An 18,087-nucleotide genomic window follows, 5' to 3' on the forward strand; every position below is an offset into this window, starting at 1 on the left:
CACCGTATACTAGCGCACTAAATAGTACATTGGACATTGTAGTCTGTCACTTGTTGCTGAATAATATGAATCTCAGCATCTCCTGGCAGTTTTCCAGATTACAAGCAGCTCGCTGCACGAATTTAGTGACAATTGAGTCACTGATCAGATATATTATTGTGCATCTGGTATGTACTATTTGGACATAATATGTAGTAAGTTAGTATGCAGGCTTTCCGGACCAGATGCTAACTAGCTGTCGAGGCTAACGCGCTAAATTTGAACCGTACGTTAGCATACAATCCAGAGCACTCGGCAGAGCTGGTTAGCAGGATTTGTTAGCATTTAGTATATGTGTGTAGTTTCAGTACAAAGATGCTGCGGACTCGGAGAGCAGTAAAGACGAAGGAGTATAAGGAACCGACTTCAGACGATGAACCGTAAGTAAATAAAGATTCAACCGTTTAATAGAGAAGCAGATATTTGTAGGTAAACACAAAATAATAGGAAACACATGTGAATATAGCATAGAAGGCCCAGTGAGTGAGGAGGAACCAGAGGAATGGCTGCCAGAGAAGACGACCAGAGGAAGAGGAAGGATGAAGATAGGAGAAACAACTGAGAAGAAACCGGTCACCAAACCTAAAGAGCCCAAACCAAAGGCTGAGAGAAAGCCAAGAGCTCCAAGGGCCCTGAAAGTCAAGAAGAGTGTGGAGAAAGATAATGCAGGTTTTCAGCAAGATGAAGCTCCAGCACAAGTACAGGTTAAGGAAAAGGTAAGACTGTCATTCCCAGTGGAACATGAAACCTCGGGCTTGTGTGGCATGATGTTGTTTATGAGCTACTGTGGAAGAACATTCGTTTATAATAATAATAATAATAATAATAATAATAATATAAATATAAATAAAACACCAGAAAATGGGCATTTTTGGGCAAGAGGGTGGGGGGTTTACTGTGTATGTGAAATCTTATTACTCTGTGTGTTGCTACTGGATGCTTGAATTTTCTGTGGGGCATCAATAAAGTATCTATCCTTCCTTCTTTCCTTCCTTGATGTCTTCCTTCCTTGATGTCTTCCTTCCTTGCTGTCTTCCTTCCTTGCTGTCTTCCTTCCTTCCTTCCTTGCTGTCTTCCTTCCTTCCTTGCTGTCTTCCTTGCTGTCTTCCTTCCTAGCCAAGAGCTCCAAGGGCCCTGAAAGTCAAGAAGAGTGTGGAGAAAGAGAAAGGAAAAGAGAAAGATAATGCAGGTTTTCAGCAAGATGAAGCTCCACCACAAGTACGGGTTAAGGAAGAGGTAAGACTGTCATTCGGCATGTTGGAGCAGTGTAACATTAAACCATGGGCTTTTGTGGCATGATGTTGTTTTTGAGCTACTGTGGAAGAACATTTGTTTATCTTAATAATAATAATAATAATAATAATAATAATAATATTAGTAAATAAATAAATAACCAAAAAATGACATTGTTTGCACATTTTTGGGCAAGAGGGTGGGGGTTTACTGTGTATGTGAAATCTTATTACTCTGTGTGTTGCTACTGGATGCTTGAATTTTCTGTGGGGTGTCAATAAAGTATCCATCCTTCCTTCCATCCTTCCTTCCTTCCTTCCTGTGTTCCTTCCTGTGTTCCTTCCTTCCTTCCTTCCTTCCTTCCTGTGTTCCTTCCTTCCTTGCATTTCCAATAAGTCATTTAGCATTTGGATGTAAAATCTTTAGAAGGCCATGGAAATGTTTTTAATGAACTATCTTCTTTCAGTGTTCTATCTTCTTAATGCCCGAAAACCCCTGATGAAATGTAACGTGACTTTCAGAGACTTTCCTTCAGCATGGACAAGATCTTCAGTACTGATGCTGTTGCCCATGAAGGGCCATCTTCCAGTACACAGCTCCCTAGGGTGAAAAAGGAAGAGCCTGTGGATGACTTTACCTTTGATGAACCAGTGCAGAAGAAGCAGAAGACTGCAAGTGCGCCTCAGGGCAAAGCGGTCCACATAAAGAATGCAAATACCTTTCGGGATGAATTGCAGATGAACTGGGACCCAGCACAGGTGAGAGCTTACGGGTATGTTGGCACGAGGGTATTTTGTTAATAATCATTTTTCTTTTGTGACCGTTTGCAGTTCATTATCAATCAGTCACCGACAAACTTACTGCAATGAATATAACTTAATAAAGCGATGTTCAAAATAAATATTTTTATTTTGATGGACAGTTAAAATCATCTTTCTTTACACTTTGTGACAATGCGTTGGTGGACGTGCAGAGTTTAGAAAATACTTTATCGCGTTGGTGTTATTGTTACTAATAGTTTTACCTTTTCAGCTTCTCATTAGATAAATGAAATCATAGCCATAATGGTAAATTAGAAGTGTCTTTAATTTAACAGATTATTCCTCTTCCTTATAACATATTATAACAGCCGATTCTAAAACGTGTGTGTGTGCGCGCATATGCTCTATATTAAGGTTTTAGCTGAGAAGACTGGAGTGGAGCAGTGGGTCTGTGGTAACATCGCTCAGCTCCTGAGGGACGAGAACACCATCCCGTTCATGGTGCGCTACAGGAAGGAGCTTATAGGCCACATGGATGGGGACAGTGTGAGAGATGTGCAGCTCGCTTGGGAGGAACTCTGGTGAGTGAGTTGCAGGGGAAAATGAAGCAATGTGCATGAAGTTCAGTTTATGACAACTACAGTAGATGCTCATATGACATCTGCTATCACCGCTCGACTGGTCACACCATCTCTCAGGGTAAAAGGTAGGACACTCTTCTGTTCTGGCACTGAGGTGGTGGAATAAACTTCCATCTAGATGTCCGAACAGCCGAGTCACTGGCCATACTATAAACGATAGGTAAAGTCCCTTTACCTATCGAGAACTTTAGTAAAGTAAAGAACTTTCTGTAACACTAAATCTAGCATTTATTTAAAAAAAAAAAAATGCTGAGCAGAGTTTTAAGGTTGATAGTGTCTTAGTCTGTAACCTAGTGAATCAGAGTTAATGTATTCATCGATATAGACTTCAAATGCCATAAATGTAAAATGACAAAACTCAGTAGAAGTGTTTGTACTTGCTCAAGTGTCCATACTGACCTGCTGTTGTACAGACACATGTATCAGTCATGTTCATTTGGCAGAAGCTACTTTTATTTAATTTGTTAACCAAACATCCAAACTTGTTACCCAATTACTACAAAATTGGTGTATTCCCCTGCCTGTTCTTTGTACAAGCAATTTTTGATTTTGGTTGAAATAACCTAGTGGTCATTAAGATTACTATATGATTCCTTTAACAATTTAATATTCTCAATATTTCCTTCATCTTTTGCACTTTGTTATTGTTATTACTTTGTCATACTAAATATGTCAACGAGGAAGGAAGTGGCACAAGTCTATACTTAATGAAGTAGATGACTTTATATTGAGGCGGTGTGTGTGTGTGTGTGTGTTAGCTCATTGGCAAAGAAGTCTCAGACCATCGCACAAACCCTGAAGAAAGAGGGAAGTTTGACCTTTGAACTTGAGAAAGCTCTGAAGGACTGCAAAAGTGCTGATGAACTGGATCATGTGGTCAGGATACAATATACTCTACAACTTGTTATTCGCCGTTTATTAAGAAATTGATTTATTTCGTTAACACGTTTTATATATTTATATATAATAATATTCCATATACAATAACAACTTCACAGTATGCGCCATATAAGAAGGACAGTAAGCTGTCAAAGGCTCGACGGGCAAAGCAGCTTGGTCTAGAATCTGCAGCACTGGCTCTTCTACAGACACCTCAAACACTTGATCTGCGCTCATGGATTCAGCCCGGCACCAAAGGTAAGAAGCTAATTAGAGTACTAATGAATGTTAAACTTGCTGCTGTTCTTTCGGCTGCTCATCGTTAGGGGTCACCACAGTGGATCTTTTACCCCGAATGTCCTTCCTGATGTAACCCTCCCGTTTTATCCGGGCTTGGGACCGACACTGAAAGTTAACCGAGAGCTCGGTACCACAAGAAGGCGACTGTTTATACTTACCAATAATCTTAAACAGTCCAAACGCCCTACACCTGTTTGGTGTCTCGTCACCCAGTGTTCACTCTGCTGGGGATTGATCTGCATGGAGAGCCAGTGACTCATGGGATTGCTGTGGGCGGGGCCGTGCGGAGTCTGTCACTCCTCCTTTGATCCACTGTTGCGTAAGCCAGCTCATGGTCGGGTCATTAGCGATTGTTTGAAGACTTCGGCAGGAAGAAATTAGTTTTGAGCCAGAATTTGCGATTAACCGTTAGTTCATTCAAATACATAATTTTGTAGAAAGGACGTTGACATTATTTGGTGCACATTAACACCCAAATGAGGATGAGGTTCCCTTCTGAGTCTGGTTCCTCATATCATCTCAGGGAGTTTTTCCCTCACCACACGTCACCTCAAGCTTGTCATTAGGGATAAATGTTAGAGATAAATAGTAACTTAATTTTAATCTTTAAATTTCTACATTTAATTTCTTTATCAAATTTACAAACTTTTCTTACCAACCGTAATGAACTCGTCTACTAAGGGCTCCTGTGCACAAACAGGGATTTCTGCATCTTATGCTTTGCTCACTGGAAATGATGTTTGAGTTAAAGGTGGTTATACTGTGTGCAAAAGCAGAACATTTGTTTTAATCACTAGGGGGCAGCAGTGTACTGTATATTTTGCATCCCCTTCTGCAGAAGCTCTTCAGCAAAAGTCATGTTACTGCCTGTAGGGTTTTATTTATTTCTTTATTTTTAACATTAGCATGTTTCACAATATAATAAACAATCTGTCCAGTTACTATGTATATGAACTGACGAACTGTTTATGGGCCATTGCAGATGTGTTATTTATATTATTATAAAGAGTATTTGAAAGTTTAAAAGACCTTGCTGAATCTTCACTAAATAACTGTAATCTGTAATCTCTCTCTGTGTGTGTGTGTGTGGGGTGGGGTGGGGGGCGGGTCCATAGGTTTGTCCACTCTTGATGAGGTTGCCACAGGTGTCGAGCAAATTCTAGCCGACATGATCGCTAAGGACATTGAGACACTGACCTACATCCGTTCACTGTAAGACACACGTCAATTTTCTCTCTCTCTCGTCCATGCATTTTTACTCCTCCATCCCTGTCTTTGTATTCCTGTCTTTGTTTTCACTGACAATATCTCGGCACTTGATGTTTAGTTTTATTATACAAGTGTGTATATGTGGGTGTTCCTTTACAGGTGTGAGAGAAGTGATCTCAAAATCCAATCGTCTGTGTCTAAAACGGCACTTAAAGAGCAGCAGCAGGCAGATCAGAAAAGCAAACCTAAAGACATTTCCAAATTCAGCCTGTACAGTTCATTCTGTTGTAGCGTGCAGAGAATCCAACACCATCAGGTACAGACTCAGCCTTCTCTACTCTCTTTACAGCCTCAGGTCAGGAAATGCACTTTTTACTAGTTTGGGTAAAACCAGTTCTGTATGGACAAATATAGTGATTTCTCCTAATTAACACTTCAGATATTTTTCTTCTAGGCCTCTTCTATAATGCTATAATTCAGTATTTATTCCTTATTATTAATCCTCTGCATCTGACCGGATGCCAAATTATTTATTTATTTATTTTTCTTTGATTCTGATATTTAATATTGAAATTATGTTTCATTGCTTGGAGGAAAAAAAGTTCATTCATATTTATTTGTTTGTTTGTTTGTTTTTTATGTTTATTTATTTATTTCTGTTCCATATTGGAGCAGCTGTTGATGGATAAGTGCCACTTGTATGCCCTGTCGTTCTTGTAGACAATGTATTTATATAACTATGTGCACACACATATATTGCTGAGTTTTAAACACCCTATATTTTTAAGTGTTTTCTTTTTTTTACATAAATACATAACTCAATTTAATCAAGAGATACATACATGTTCAAAGCACAGCAGTACCGACTTGCCAGTTCTAGACCCCTTTATCCCTCAAACACTCAGGTGTCTAGATAAGGGCTCTGCCCAATGCTGGAAATAAAGAAATACTAGCACTCAGTATTTCTGCACTTGTCTTAAATGAACCATTAGGATCTGAGAGTGATCAGATCAAATGTTCCAGATGATTTAGCTTTCATTTAGTTTGGTTTGTGGTGATCTTAGCTATTAATCAGAACGCAGAACAACATGAAAGTCACTTTTTGTCACTATGTTTGCATTGTTGCATTGAATCTAAACAGCTTTTTTTTTTTTTTTTTTTTTTTTTTTAAAAACACCAAATTACAATTACAAAGAGAAACATATTTTATTTTTCTTATTTTGCTGACAGGACTCTTTTAGATTATTACTGGCTGCTTTTAGATTATCCAACTATCGTTCTGACTAGCATTGTCTTTCTTAACCTGTTTATATGCATTCAAAACTAATGAATGAATCTTCAAAAAAAGATTGTCTTTCATGGACGTTTAACTAACCCATCAATTGTTTCTACAAAAAACATACAGTTAATACTATTAAATATAGAAAGGCATTACACTTCACTTACTTCAAAACCTATAAACACTTTAAATTCATTTAAGTAATAGGTTTTTTGGCTGAGCATATTTCTTGTTACTTAAACAATCTTTTTATCCTGATAATCACCTCCACAATACACTACACTGCATCATTGTTTAAAAAAAAATAAAATAAATAATAATAAAACAATCAGCATCGCAGTCTGATTCTGAACATAAATTACTAATAGATTTTTGTCCTGGTTGTATGTGATGAATAGCATTGTTAAACACCACCAACACCAGGGGATCACTCATTTATATTTGTTTGTTCTTTTATATAAAAATTCATGTACTAATTAGTAATCTGCTCTTGTACTCTAATATGTACATGCGTACTTTTCACTGCATCAGTAATGTGGCATTTGTACAGGTTCTCAGTGCCACTCTGTAAAGCATTGCTGTCAGGAGGGTTTAGTGAAAGCACCCACAACTGCTGGCACCCTGGTTACTCCGAGGTGGTTGCCAGTCGCAGTGGCTTTTCTCTTTTTTTCTTTCTTTTTTTATCCCACCGTCTCTTTCCTTTCACCCCCTTCTCTGTCCTCCAGTCATTCCACCTCTCTCCTCCTTAACATATGTGACATGTCCCTGTCCACGTGCCTTTGGATTAGGGGCTGAGATTGACAGGCATTCTTCCATGGCGACAGCTGCTTGTGGGCTTTATGAGAATGAGAGAGAGCGAGGGAGGGAAAGAGAGAGAGAGTGTTTGTGTGTGTGTGTGGGTGTGAGGATGTGAGTGAGTGAATGAATGAGAGGTGAAGACCTTTCTCCTCTGAAGCACTCAACATGGCCTCCCTTGTTAATTTGGTGGTCTGAACTGTCAGCACCTGTTAATTTAAGCTGCCTGTGACCTACACGCTGTGTCACTGTGGCGAAAATGAACCTTTTTGTGGCTTTGTTAGGTACAAACATCATGGGATGTGTTGTGACGGGAGGCACATGTACTTGTGTATTTGATTTAGCACATCAGCAGTGAGTGTGCTAAGACCAGACGTGTGTGTGTGTGTGTGTAATATATTTGTGGTTTTTATTCACCTGTGAAAACCAAATACTTTTACTTATCTTGTGTGTATAATTACTATATGTATAAAGTATAGAAATGCATCAGGGCTGGATGATAACATAAGATGAGATGTCATTAGTAATTAAAAAACAACAACATAAGGATATATTATTAATGTGTCTCTATACGTTTATTGTTATATGAGCATGCATTCTACAATGTAAACATATCAACTTTAGGTCCTGCATATACATTGAGGCTGTACACACACGTCGGCACAGGTTTCCAGCCCTGCAACACACTCACTTTAACACAGGACTGACTATTAGTTGGATTATGTGTGTTGAGAGCATGGGAAATCAGAGAATCTCATTATTCTGTTTCTCCAAATGATTTGAGTCTGGTTACTAGTCAAGTCAAGAAGCTTTTGTTGTCATTTCAACCATATAGAGCTGACGGAGTAGACAGTGAAATGAAACGACGTCACTCGAGGAACATGGTGCTAAAAAACGACACAGAGCTATGGACCTAAGTGCAGAGCTAGTGCAGACAGACAATACAAAACACTATGAGACAAATACACAAAATAGCACCGGCCACTGTGCATTCTGTATATTACACAGTACATTGTGCAAAACTAGAGAAATAGTAAACAAGAGGGTTCAATTAAACATACATATGTAATAGCAGCAGGTATTGAAATGCGTTGTGCAAAAACAGCAATTGAGAGAGTGATTAATTTGTACAGTCCAGTATAGCTTACACGTGTGTGTGTGTGTGTGTGTGTGTGTGTGTGTGTGTGTGTGTGTGTGTGTGTGTGTGTGTGTGTGTGTGTGTTTTGGTACAGTTTAGTTCTGCATGCATTTTTATCTTCTTGTCACTGATATCTAGCTTCCTTGGTAGGAATTTAAATCTTTATCTAGATTTCTGTAAAGTCGCTTTGTGGCAATGTCCATTGTTAAAAGCGTTTTATAAAAATCCAGTTGAGTAGATTTCCTATTGCTCCAGCATCAGGGTTTTACACAGTGACGTTCTACACACTACATACTCCAGCGGTGTCCAATCTTATTCGGAAAGGGCCGGTGTGGGTGCAGGTTTTCATTCCAACCAAGCAGAAGCCACACCAGAGTCTACTAAAAGCCAAGAATAACTGATTAAACAGGTGGAATCAGGTGTGGCTTCTGCTTGGTTGGAATGAAAACCTGCACCCACATCGGCCCTTTCCGGATAAGACTGGACACCGCTGACAAACTCACTATAACATTAGCCACAGTACACACAAAGTGATAAGTGTAGATCAAGAAAATTCTTTAAAAATCTGGACATTTCCATTTGAAATGAAAGAGAAGATCCTAGTAAAGATAAAAGTTATTCATAAAGCATCTTAACCAAGGGCTCATAAGGTCAAAAAGTCTTAGGAGTAGTGAGAATTTTGAGAGGCTTAAGAGTTTCTTTAGCAAAGGAGAAAATGGCCGAAAGGTGAAGAGAGAGAAGAAACGTATTGTATACAGTATTTAATTGAGATCGTCAGTTGCTAAAATGCTACAGGTTAGATCATGTAGGGATTATTTTTGTGACCAATCATATTCGAGATAATATCTAGCGCAGATAACAGCACAGAAATGCCACATATATATATATATATATATATATATATATATATATAAAATTTATATATATTCTGCAGCTATGAAATTAAGAGAACGTGTCTGAGAAAGAGCCGAAATGCCAAAGCGGAAGAAATGATAGAATTCAGGAGCTATGACATTTCTTCTTTGTGTCGGAGATGTTTACATTCATTACATTTGTAACATGCAGATGTTCAGCGCATCTCTAATGTGATCAGTCATGAGCGTAATTCCTACATGATATAGCCTCAGATATTTTAATGGTTAGCGAGTCTGACTCCTAACCCTAACCTAACCTTAAGTCTTGGGCCGGCCACGACTGAGGTGCCCTTGAGCAAGGCACCGAACCCCTCCAACTGCTCCCCAGGCGCCGCAGCATAAATGACTGCCCACTGCTCCGGGTGTGTGTGTGTGTTCACTGCTGTGTGTCCACTCCTGTGTGTGTGCACTTTGGATGGGTTAAGTGTGGAGAACAAATTCTGAGTATGGGTCACCATACTTAGCCGTATGTCACGTCAGGTTGCGTAACCTTATTTATTCATACTGTACAAGACAAAAGAAATCATTGTTTTTTTATTTTAATTCATTTTTTAAGCTTGCACTTTGGCACCCTTAATTATGGTTCCAATTGTTTGTAACATGTTAGTTTTAACGCATTGTTATAACTTGTCTCTACAATCATCTGCTTATTCCACTTTCCGCCAATAACAGTGCATTCGTGAACAAATTTGATTTGGAGACTTATTTCCAACCGATCATACATTTTCCCCAACAGTTATAGTGTAAGGATAGCAGCAACACGTGCCAAGCTTGCATATTAGTTTCCAACATAATAAATTTATCGTACATTTTTAAAAGATCTAATATTTGGAATAGTGTTAAGAGTCAATTCCGTCCGTCCGTTTCACTTCGTCCCTTTTCCTCCTCACGTTCAACTTTCTCTACATCTTTATCCGACAACATGAAACGGTTGAGAAATCTGGAGACATAGAAGGAATTCTCCAGAGCAATTACAGTCTCTCCATCTGCTTATTCCTTTGAGAATTTGTCATTTAAATAAATCTAGTTTTTCTTCCCTTTCTGTCTAAAAGTTAGCGCCTATTTATCTTGCTCTGAGAATAGTCACTGTTGTATCTTAAACCCCATGTTGTGTATGTTTGTTTTTCTGTGTGTGAAAAGATAAGGAGTAAAAAGTTCAGCCGTTCCCTTTGTTTATGTTGAGGCCTTCCACTTGCTCTTTTCCATGCCTATTCCTTCACCTTATTTGGAAAGTAAATATTGAAATCGGAATCGCTGTCTTTAGAATAATATTCGTTCCTGTAGTATACATTCCTCATATTTTTTCAATTATGATTTCATTGTTATTGAAGAACATGATATCTTGAATATGTAGCTTTTCTTCCCCCATGCTTATGCAATAAAAGGCCGTATTCTTGTTTTTCTTCTTATTACTGGGGGAAAAAAAGAAGTTTTTTTTTCTCTCTCTCAGCCTCAGAGTGTATGACATTTTAAACGAGTCTCGTCATTTAAAAATATGTGAAATTATATTTATTGAATTGCCCATATTTTTAATATTTTATTTGTCCTTTTTTATTTCTGCAGTGTTACACCTATACCATATATTATAGATTTATATTTAATTCAATTTAAAAATGTTTAATTGAATATTACATTATACATATTGTAATAATATAGTTGGTTACATTATTATCTACATGTCTATAGTCTCATTAACTGAGATCTGTATGCTACAAACACCATATACTCAAATCATTTTGTTAGCAGACATTTATTTAGCGTTATGGATAGAGGGTCAGGTGACTACACGTTTGAAACAGACATGGGATTCCCAGCATGGGAAATTACATGACCGAGGAGTTTCTTGGGAAAATGGAGAAGCTTTGCACTGAGAATGCGATAGAGATATGGAGGGACTGAGAGCAATGCGGAGAGAGAGACTAGGCGAAGGAAGGTGAGCGATGCGGAGAGAGACTAGGCGAAGGAAGGTGAGCGATGCGGAGAGAGACTAGGCGAAGGAAGGAGAGCGATGCGGAGAGAGAGAGTAGGCGAAGGAAGGAGAGCGATGCGGAGAGAGAGAGTAGGCGAAGGAAGGAGAGCGATGCGGAGAGAGAGAGTAGGCGGAGGAAGGAGAGCGATGCGTAGGCGAAGGAAGGAGAGCGATGCGGAGAGAGACTAGGCGAAGGAAGGAGAGCGATGGAGAGAGAGACTAGGCGAAGGAAGGAGAGCGATCGAGAGAGAGACTAGGCGAAGGAAGGAGAGCGATGGAGAGAGAGACTAGGCGAAGGAAGGAGAGCGATGCGGAGAGAGAGACTAGGCGAAGGAAGGAGAGCGATGCGGAGAGAGAGACTAGGCGAAGGAAGGAGAGCGATGCGGAGAGAGAGACTAGGCGAAGGAAGGAGAGCGATGCGGAGAGAGAGACTAGGCGAAGGAAGGAGAGCGATGCGGAGAGAGACTAGGCGAAGGAAGGAGAGCGATGCGGAGAGAGACTAGGCGAAGGAAGGAGAGCGATGCGGAGAGAGACTAGGCGAAGGAAGGAGAGCGATGCGGAGAGAGACTAGGCGAAGGAAGGAGAGCGATGCGGAGAGAGACTAGGCGAAGGAAGGAGAGCGATGCGGAGACACAGAGAGAGAGTCATGGAGACCGAGAGAGAGAGATGGACTACAAGACAGAGACAGAAACGGAGAGGTGTAGAGTGAGACTAAAGGAGGGATGGAGAGACAGAGAGAGAGAGCTGAGGGAATAAATGTTTATTGTAGCTGGAACTGAAGAGGAATTTGCTTGGTTTGTGTACGTTACACTTTAAATCTTAACTAAAACCCGTTAAATACACAATGTCTCATTTATTAATTATACTGTAAAGTTATTATAATTATATTGTAATTATACTGATACATTCTAGTTAAAGTATTCAGAATAATCCCACTGTTCTGTCACAGATCTGTATTTATATTATAATGTTTGATTTTCTATCGATTTAAAAACTTATTTAACTACAGTTAAATTCTATAATATTGTAAATCTGTGACCCAGATGAGACTCAAAGCGCTCTCGGTCTGTTCTTTAGGTTTTGTCGACACTTTCTGATGTTATTATGCGTGCTCTAGTATTCCATATGCGTGTCTATGAGCATGTAATGTCTTGGTTGTTAGTTTTGTTCTGAGGCTTGTTCTGTGTTGTGTAGTCACACATAGAGCTCGCTTTGTTTGAACCCTGCTTTAAGTGTGAGTGCTTTATGAAGTGTGTTACGTTGACCACAATCTGGTGTTGGAAAAGAGCAGGGATGAAGTTTCCATTCTGACGTTTCCATATCTTAGGATAAAGTATATGTGATGAATGACACATGGCAACATGCATGTAAACAGCTTCCTTAGGGCAGCAAAATGCCAGAATAAGAGAACAGAATAGTTCATGGTATTTCAGGCTGCATTAATTCATGTCCTGATCAGGGCATCAGTTGTTTAGTGATGGGTCTTCTGTTGTCTCACTGGTAGGTTTGTGTGTCTGTGTGTGGGTTTGGGGGTTGGTGGCAATTTGGCATTTGTCAGCTTTACTCTTCTGCTTCAAGTCCTGATTGATGGATCATCTCTACCGCTTTCTTTATTCTTCCAAAAGGTTTTCCTCAGAAAAGGTCAGACACTTAAAACTATTTGCTTAACAGCATGTCACTTTTCCTTAGAGGAGCAGCTAGAGAGAAGTGAGAGAGACACAAGGCTTACTGCAGTGTGTCTGTGTGACTCTCTGACTGTCTATCTGTGTGTGACTGTCTCTCTGTGGGTGACTGCCTCTCTGTTTATTTGTATGTGTGTGGGGGGGTCTCTTTCTGTGTTGGGGGGGGTCTGTCTTTGTGTGTGTGGGGGTCTGTCTTTCTGTGTGTGGGGGACTGTCTCTCTGTGTGTGTGGGGGTCTCTCTGTGTGTGTGGGGGTCTCTGTGTGTGTGTGTGGGGGGGTCTCTCTTCATGTGTGAGGGGGGCGCTCTTCCTGTGTGTGGGGGTCTGTCTTTCTGTGTGTGGGGATCTCTCTGTCTGTGTGTGGGGGTCTCTCTGTCTGTGTGTGGGGGGGTCTCTCTGTCTGTGTGTGTGGGGGTCTCTCTGTCTGTGTGTGTGGGGATCTCTCTGTCTGTGTGGGGGGGTCTCTCTGTGTGTGTGGGGGGGTCTCTCTGTCTGTGTGTGGGGGTCTCTGTGTGTGTGTGTGGGGGTCTCTCTTTGTGTGTGTGTGTGGGGGTCTCTCTTTGTGTGTGTGTGGGGGTCTGTCTTTCTGTGTGTGTGTGGGTCTCTGTGTGTGTGTGTGTGGGTCTCTGTGTGTGTGTGGGGGTCTCTCTGTGTGTGTGTGGGGGTCTCTCTGTGTGTGTGTGGGGGTCTCTGTGTGTGTGGGGGGGTCTCTCTTTCTGTGTGTGTGGGGGGGTCTCTCTTTCTGTGTGTGTGGGGGTCTCTCTTTCTGTGTGTGTGGGGGGGTCTCTCTTTCTGTGTGTGTGTGGGGGGGTCTCTCTTTCTGAGTGGGGGGGGGTCTGTGTGTGTGTGTGTGTGTGTGTGTGTGTGGTCTCTCTGTCTGTCTGTGTATCTGTGCGTATCTCTGTCCGTGTGTGTGTGTGTGTGTGTGTGTGTGTGTGTGTGGAGATGAAATATCATCTGACACTTTGGACCTTGTGGGGAATTCTGTCCGTATTTCTGACTGTCTGTCTTTTTTTAAGTCTCTCTTTTCTGTCTGTCTTTTTTGTCTGTCTTGTCTTTAATTTCTTTCTTTCTTTTTGTCTGTGTCCTCTGTCTGCCTTTTCTGTCTGTATTTCTGAATGTCTGTTTTTTGTCTTGTCTTGTTCTTTCTTTCTAAAATCTACAGCCTTTTTTAGAAAAAAGTGTAGTCATGGCATTCATTTAAAAGGAAGTTTGTTGTGCACGCGTCCATTTGAGCTTGTTTTGGTAGGGAATGTAGGAATGGTACCAGCAGTGCACTACTGTGCCAGGCTTTGTGTCTGCTGTCTCTACATGTTACGCTCTTGTTTCAGACATTGGCCATTAACCGAGGAGAGAATCTGAAGATTCTGTCAGTGAAGGTTAACATCCCTGACTGGGTGAAGGCTGAATTCTGTAGGTGGTGTGTCAACGTCAGGTCCGTGTCCCACCTTCAAAGTGTGCAGTCCAACTCCTCTATTACACACACCATTCTTTTTCCTTTTGCTATTTTTAAATAAGGATACGCAAATGCTTAGCATTTTCATAGACCTCTGCATTCCTCACTGTTCTGTTGCAAGTAGCAGTCAAAAATTTAAAAATACCCTTCATTATTATTGATATATATGGATTTATTGTTTATTGTCTTTAAGTGTTTTGTGTGTGTGTGTGTGTGTGTGTGTGTGTTTTGTAGGTGGAGGCCTCCGGTGTTTGCACGTCCTGAGCTGATGAAAATTTTGAATAGCGCTGTAGAGGACTCGTACAAGAGACTTCTATTGCCCATGCTCAGCAGAAGCTACAGGTATGCACTATTCATTTTAAACAAAAATGAAAAAGGCACAAGATTATTTAAAGTTTTAAAAGAAAAATCGACTTTAAATGACCAGAATATAAATCGTTAAAATGAACACGATCTTCAAACACATCCAAGATTTCTCTTGCAGTGGAATTATGAAAAGCATTCTCTCTCTTTTTTTTTTTTTTTAGTTGAAACTTCTTTCATCAACAAGGAGCTCTAAAGTATTATGTTAATGTGTTAATGTGGTTCGACTCCAAGCTGATTGTGGTGCCAAAACAATTAGCCCTTGCCTGGTCTTTAGCTCTTTCACCACTTCACCTGAACACTCTGATCAAATGTCTCTCAAAGAGTCTTGCGCTTTTACCACATTATAAATCAGTCATTTGCTGAGTCCCTGCTATAATTCAGCACAGATTTGTGGTATAGCTGCATTACATTCTGGAACATTGAGTCCAGTCTTTGCTGCCTCCAATACTTCTGTGGCATCGAATGTCGCAGGAGCATAGTAGAAGCTATAGGCAAATATTGCAACACGGTTTCTGTCTGATCTTAAGATCTGACAGCGAACGATTGTCGAACATCTTTCTTCTGTTAGACTCCGTTGTAATTGTGTTTGCAGTGCAGTCAGAACAGCAGCTAGCTTCACACAGGGATAATGTAAATACAGCACCAACCAACAAGTTAACACCAGACGTGCTAAGCAGAGCCCAAGAATTTCAATATAAACATATTTAATGCGTTTCAGGACAGAGGTTTCCTTTAACACCAGAAGTGCATAGAATGTATAAAATAAATTCCCCTCTCTGTTCCAGGACCAAACTGACCACCAGTGCGGAGAAGGAGTCTGTTGCTATGTTTGTGCGTAATCTCCGGCAGAGGCTCTTGGTGTGCCCCGTGCGCGGACGTGTCCTCATGGGTGTAGATCCTGGATTTCGGCATGGCTGCAAACTGGCAATCCTCTCCCCCACCAGTAAGACCACACTTTGCTGCAGATGTCTTTTTTTTTTTTTTTTTTTTTTTAAATGAAATATTTTTGAGTCATAAAATCTAGAATTTGTTTGTTTTCACATCTAAGAACGTGGAAATGTTCAACGCATATGTGTTTGTGTTTTTTTTTTTTTTTGTAGTTGTTGAAAAGCCTACGAGGCATGAAAATAATTTGAGGCTTATACAGTATGCACCGTGCAGGTCACTCAAACCATGTCCACGGGAGCGCTTTTCATACTGGAACAGAGTCACAGAGTCCGACCGCTTAGTTCCTGTGAAGGGATCTTTTAATTCTACAGCACATACTGACATCCTATACAATGTGTGCTTCCAGGAGTCCAAATACTTTGTCATATAGCGTGTTTAAAGGCATCTTTAATGTATACAAATATCATTAAAGGCATGCACATTACACACATATTGTAGAAACACTATGTATAATAATACATTTTTATTATTATTAAAAAATATGTGTTTTTCAATCACCATATTGTCAGTATTATCTTTAAGACTGATGTCTTCAAACTAAATAGTTTGATCCGGCATTTTAAACAGGTGTATATGATTGGCTAGCAGGAGCGGCATGCACGCTGTACCGTCTCTGTGGGCGGGGCTTGATGCTGGACATGGCCACCTGTGGCATTGGCCTGGTGAGGGCATGCCAGTTTGCATCACCATGCTTTGCTTTTTGCCCTGTACCAGCACCACACACAACTACACCCGTCGTGCCAGACCCCGCTTGACCGTGACAGGTCTGTGGGGGTTGCCATCAAACAGAATTTGGCTCTCTGACAGTGTCCAGGAGGATTAGGTTCTCTCAAGCAGGAGCGTACTGTATAGATAAGTGGTGCGGTCTGTCCTGGAGGGACGAGGGTAGTCCATGGACTATTCAGAAACAGAATGGAAAGCAGAAATATGTTTTTTGAAATCTTTTTTTGAAACAATTTTGCTTCCTGGGTTCATACTCTTGTATTATGTTTTGTCTTTGTGACATCTCAGGTCAGATCCTGCACACAGATGTGGTGTACCTGCATGGCTCAGGCAATAAAAGAGAGGCTGACAAACTGCGCCACCTCATGCTTAAACATAGGTACTACAAATGTGTAAACTCTCATTTCTTTTATTTATTTATTTTTATTTTATATTTTTAAAAATCCATGGCTATTTTTTTTGCCTGTGCTCATCTCTATAAACTGGGTGAAGCACAGGGGCTTTTTTCATAGCATATTTACTAAAGTCATTTTATGAACATTTTGTTTTTTTCTTTGTTCAATTTCTTCTGAATTAGTGTGTTAGAGAAAAAAGTTGTCATTCAAAAAAAGGTTTTCTTGCATTTTGATTTTGCTCTATATGTAGACCAATTCCTAATAAAATGTAAATCAACTCTGTTTGAGCTTACTGATTTTACCACAGTTAACTGGGTTAGATTTGATATTTGTTAAAATGTTAAGATTTGTACTGTACGTTCAGAGATGATTGACATCTAATCTACATTATTTGGCCAGGAGAATATGAACACATGACTGTTACACACATATGAGTGACTTCTCCAGATTTGTACCTTTTTTTTTCTTTGTGTAAAAACATGAGGTCCAGGAAGACATGGTTTGCCAAGCGTGGTGTAGAAGAACTTGAGTGGCTTCCACAGAACCCTGATCTCAAGCCCACTGAACATCTTTGCTGACCACACACCAGACCTCCTTGTCTTTCATCAGTGCCTGACCTCACTAATACTCTTTTGGCTTAATGAGCACAAATCCCCACAGCTACGTTTCATAATCTGGCAGAAAGCCTTTCTAGAAGACATACAAGTGTGATGGTCAGGGGTCCACAAACTTTTGGCCATTTGGTGTATAACGAAAGAGGGAATATGTTTAATTGAGGTGCATGTGAGTGAGTAAGTGTCTTTCAGATGAAATGTTTACTTCTTGTATTTGCAAGAAAAGTGATTGTCAAACAGTACATAATTCATTTATTGCCTTTTTCTAGAATATAGATTATGTCTCCATTAGTCACACATTTATTAGAATGTAGTCACTCAGCAGAGTCTAGTTTATGAAAGGTTAAGGCAGAAAAAAAGTACAACACATTTTTCTTAGGACTATTTGCATTAACAATATTTTGACTTTTTTTCCCCCCTTTCTTTCCCGTCCATCACCACTTCAATTCCAGCTGCCAGACTGTTGTCATAGGAAATGGCACCGCATGCAGAGAGACGGAGTCTTTCTTCGCTGATCTCATCAAAAGTGGCTTTTTCAAACCTTTGGATGTGTCCTACTGGTAAGTGTGGAAATGTACTACATGCTCATAAACAATGACCTAGTGTCAGTTTGGTTGTTTCTGCTTAGAAAGTGTCATATAAGTCCTGCTACAGGAGAGCTGATCCTAATCTTATAATAAAAAAAAAACAGCTCTTGAGTAAAGCTCAGCGTCAACTTTTATTTGTTTGAAGTGAAATCAAGGTCTT

General features: G+C 40.1%; 1 protein-coding gene across 4 annotated transcripts in view; it reads left to right on the top strand.

Moving 5' to 3' along the window:
• Positions 1 to 18,087, top strand: part of srbd1 (S1 RNA binding domain 1) — a 54,469-nt gene continuing 36,382 nt past the window's right edge. Inside the window, exons 1-15 of one of the 4 annotated variants that reach the window (XM_047812790.1) lie at positions 1 to 265; positions 348 to 419; positions 506 to 755; positions 1,156 to 1,275; positions 1,794 to 2,030; positions 2,448 to 2,614; positions 3,433 to 3,550; positions 3,673 to 3,811; positions 4,969 to 5,065; positions 5,222 to 5,378; positions 14,170 to 14,273; positions 14,529 to 14,636; positions 15,446 to 15,603; positions 16,620 to 16,710; positions 17,793 to 17,900. In XM_047812790.1, the coding sequence (XP_047668746.1) occupies positions 355 to 419; positions 506 to 755; positions 1,156 to 1,275; positions 1,794 to 2,030; positions 2,448 to 2,614; positions 3,433 to 3,550; positions 3,673 to 3,811; positions 4,969 to 5,065; positions 5,222 to 5,378; positions 14,170 to 14,273; positions 14,529 to 14,636; positions 15,446 to 15,603; positions 16,620 to 16,710; positions 17,793 to 17,900 (1,919 nt within the window). In that variant the 5' untranslated portion in view covers positions 1 to 265; positions 348 to 354. Of the gene's footprint in view, positions 420 to 505; positions 756 to 1,155; positions 1,276 to 1,793; positions 2,031 to 2,447; positions 2,615 to 3,432; positions 3,551 to 3,672; positions 3,812 to 4,968; positions 5,066 to 5,221; positions 5,379 to 14,169; positions 14,274 to 14,528; positions 14,637 to 15,445; positions 15,604 to 16,619; positions 16,711 to 17,792; positions 17,901 to 18,087 lie in introns of all 4 variants that reach the window. The other 3 variants (XM_047812789.1, XM_047812791.1, XM_047812792.1) reach the window with 3 other exon arrangements.

The sequence above is a fragment of the Tachysurus fulvidraco genome, chromosome 4 (assembly GCF_022655615.1).
Source record: "Tachysurus fulvidraco isolate hzauxx_2018 chromosome 4, HZAU_PFXX_2.0, whole genome shotgun sequence".
Classification (NCBI taxonomy): Eukaryota; Metazoa; Chordata; class Actinopteri; order Siluriformes; family Bagridae; genus Tachysurus; species Tachysurus fulvidraco.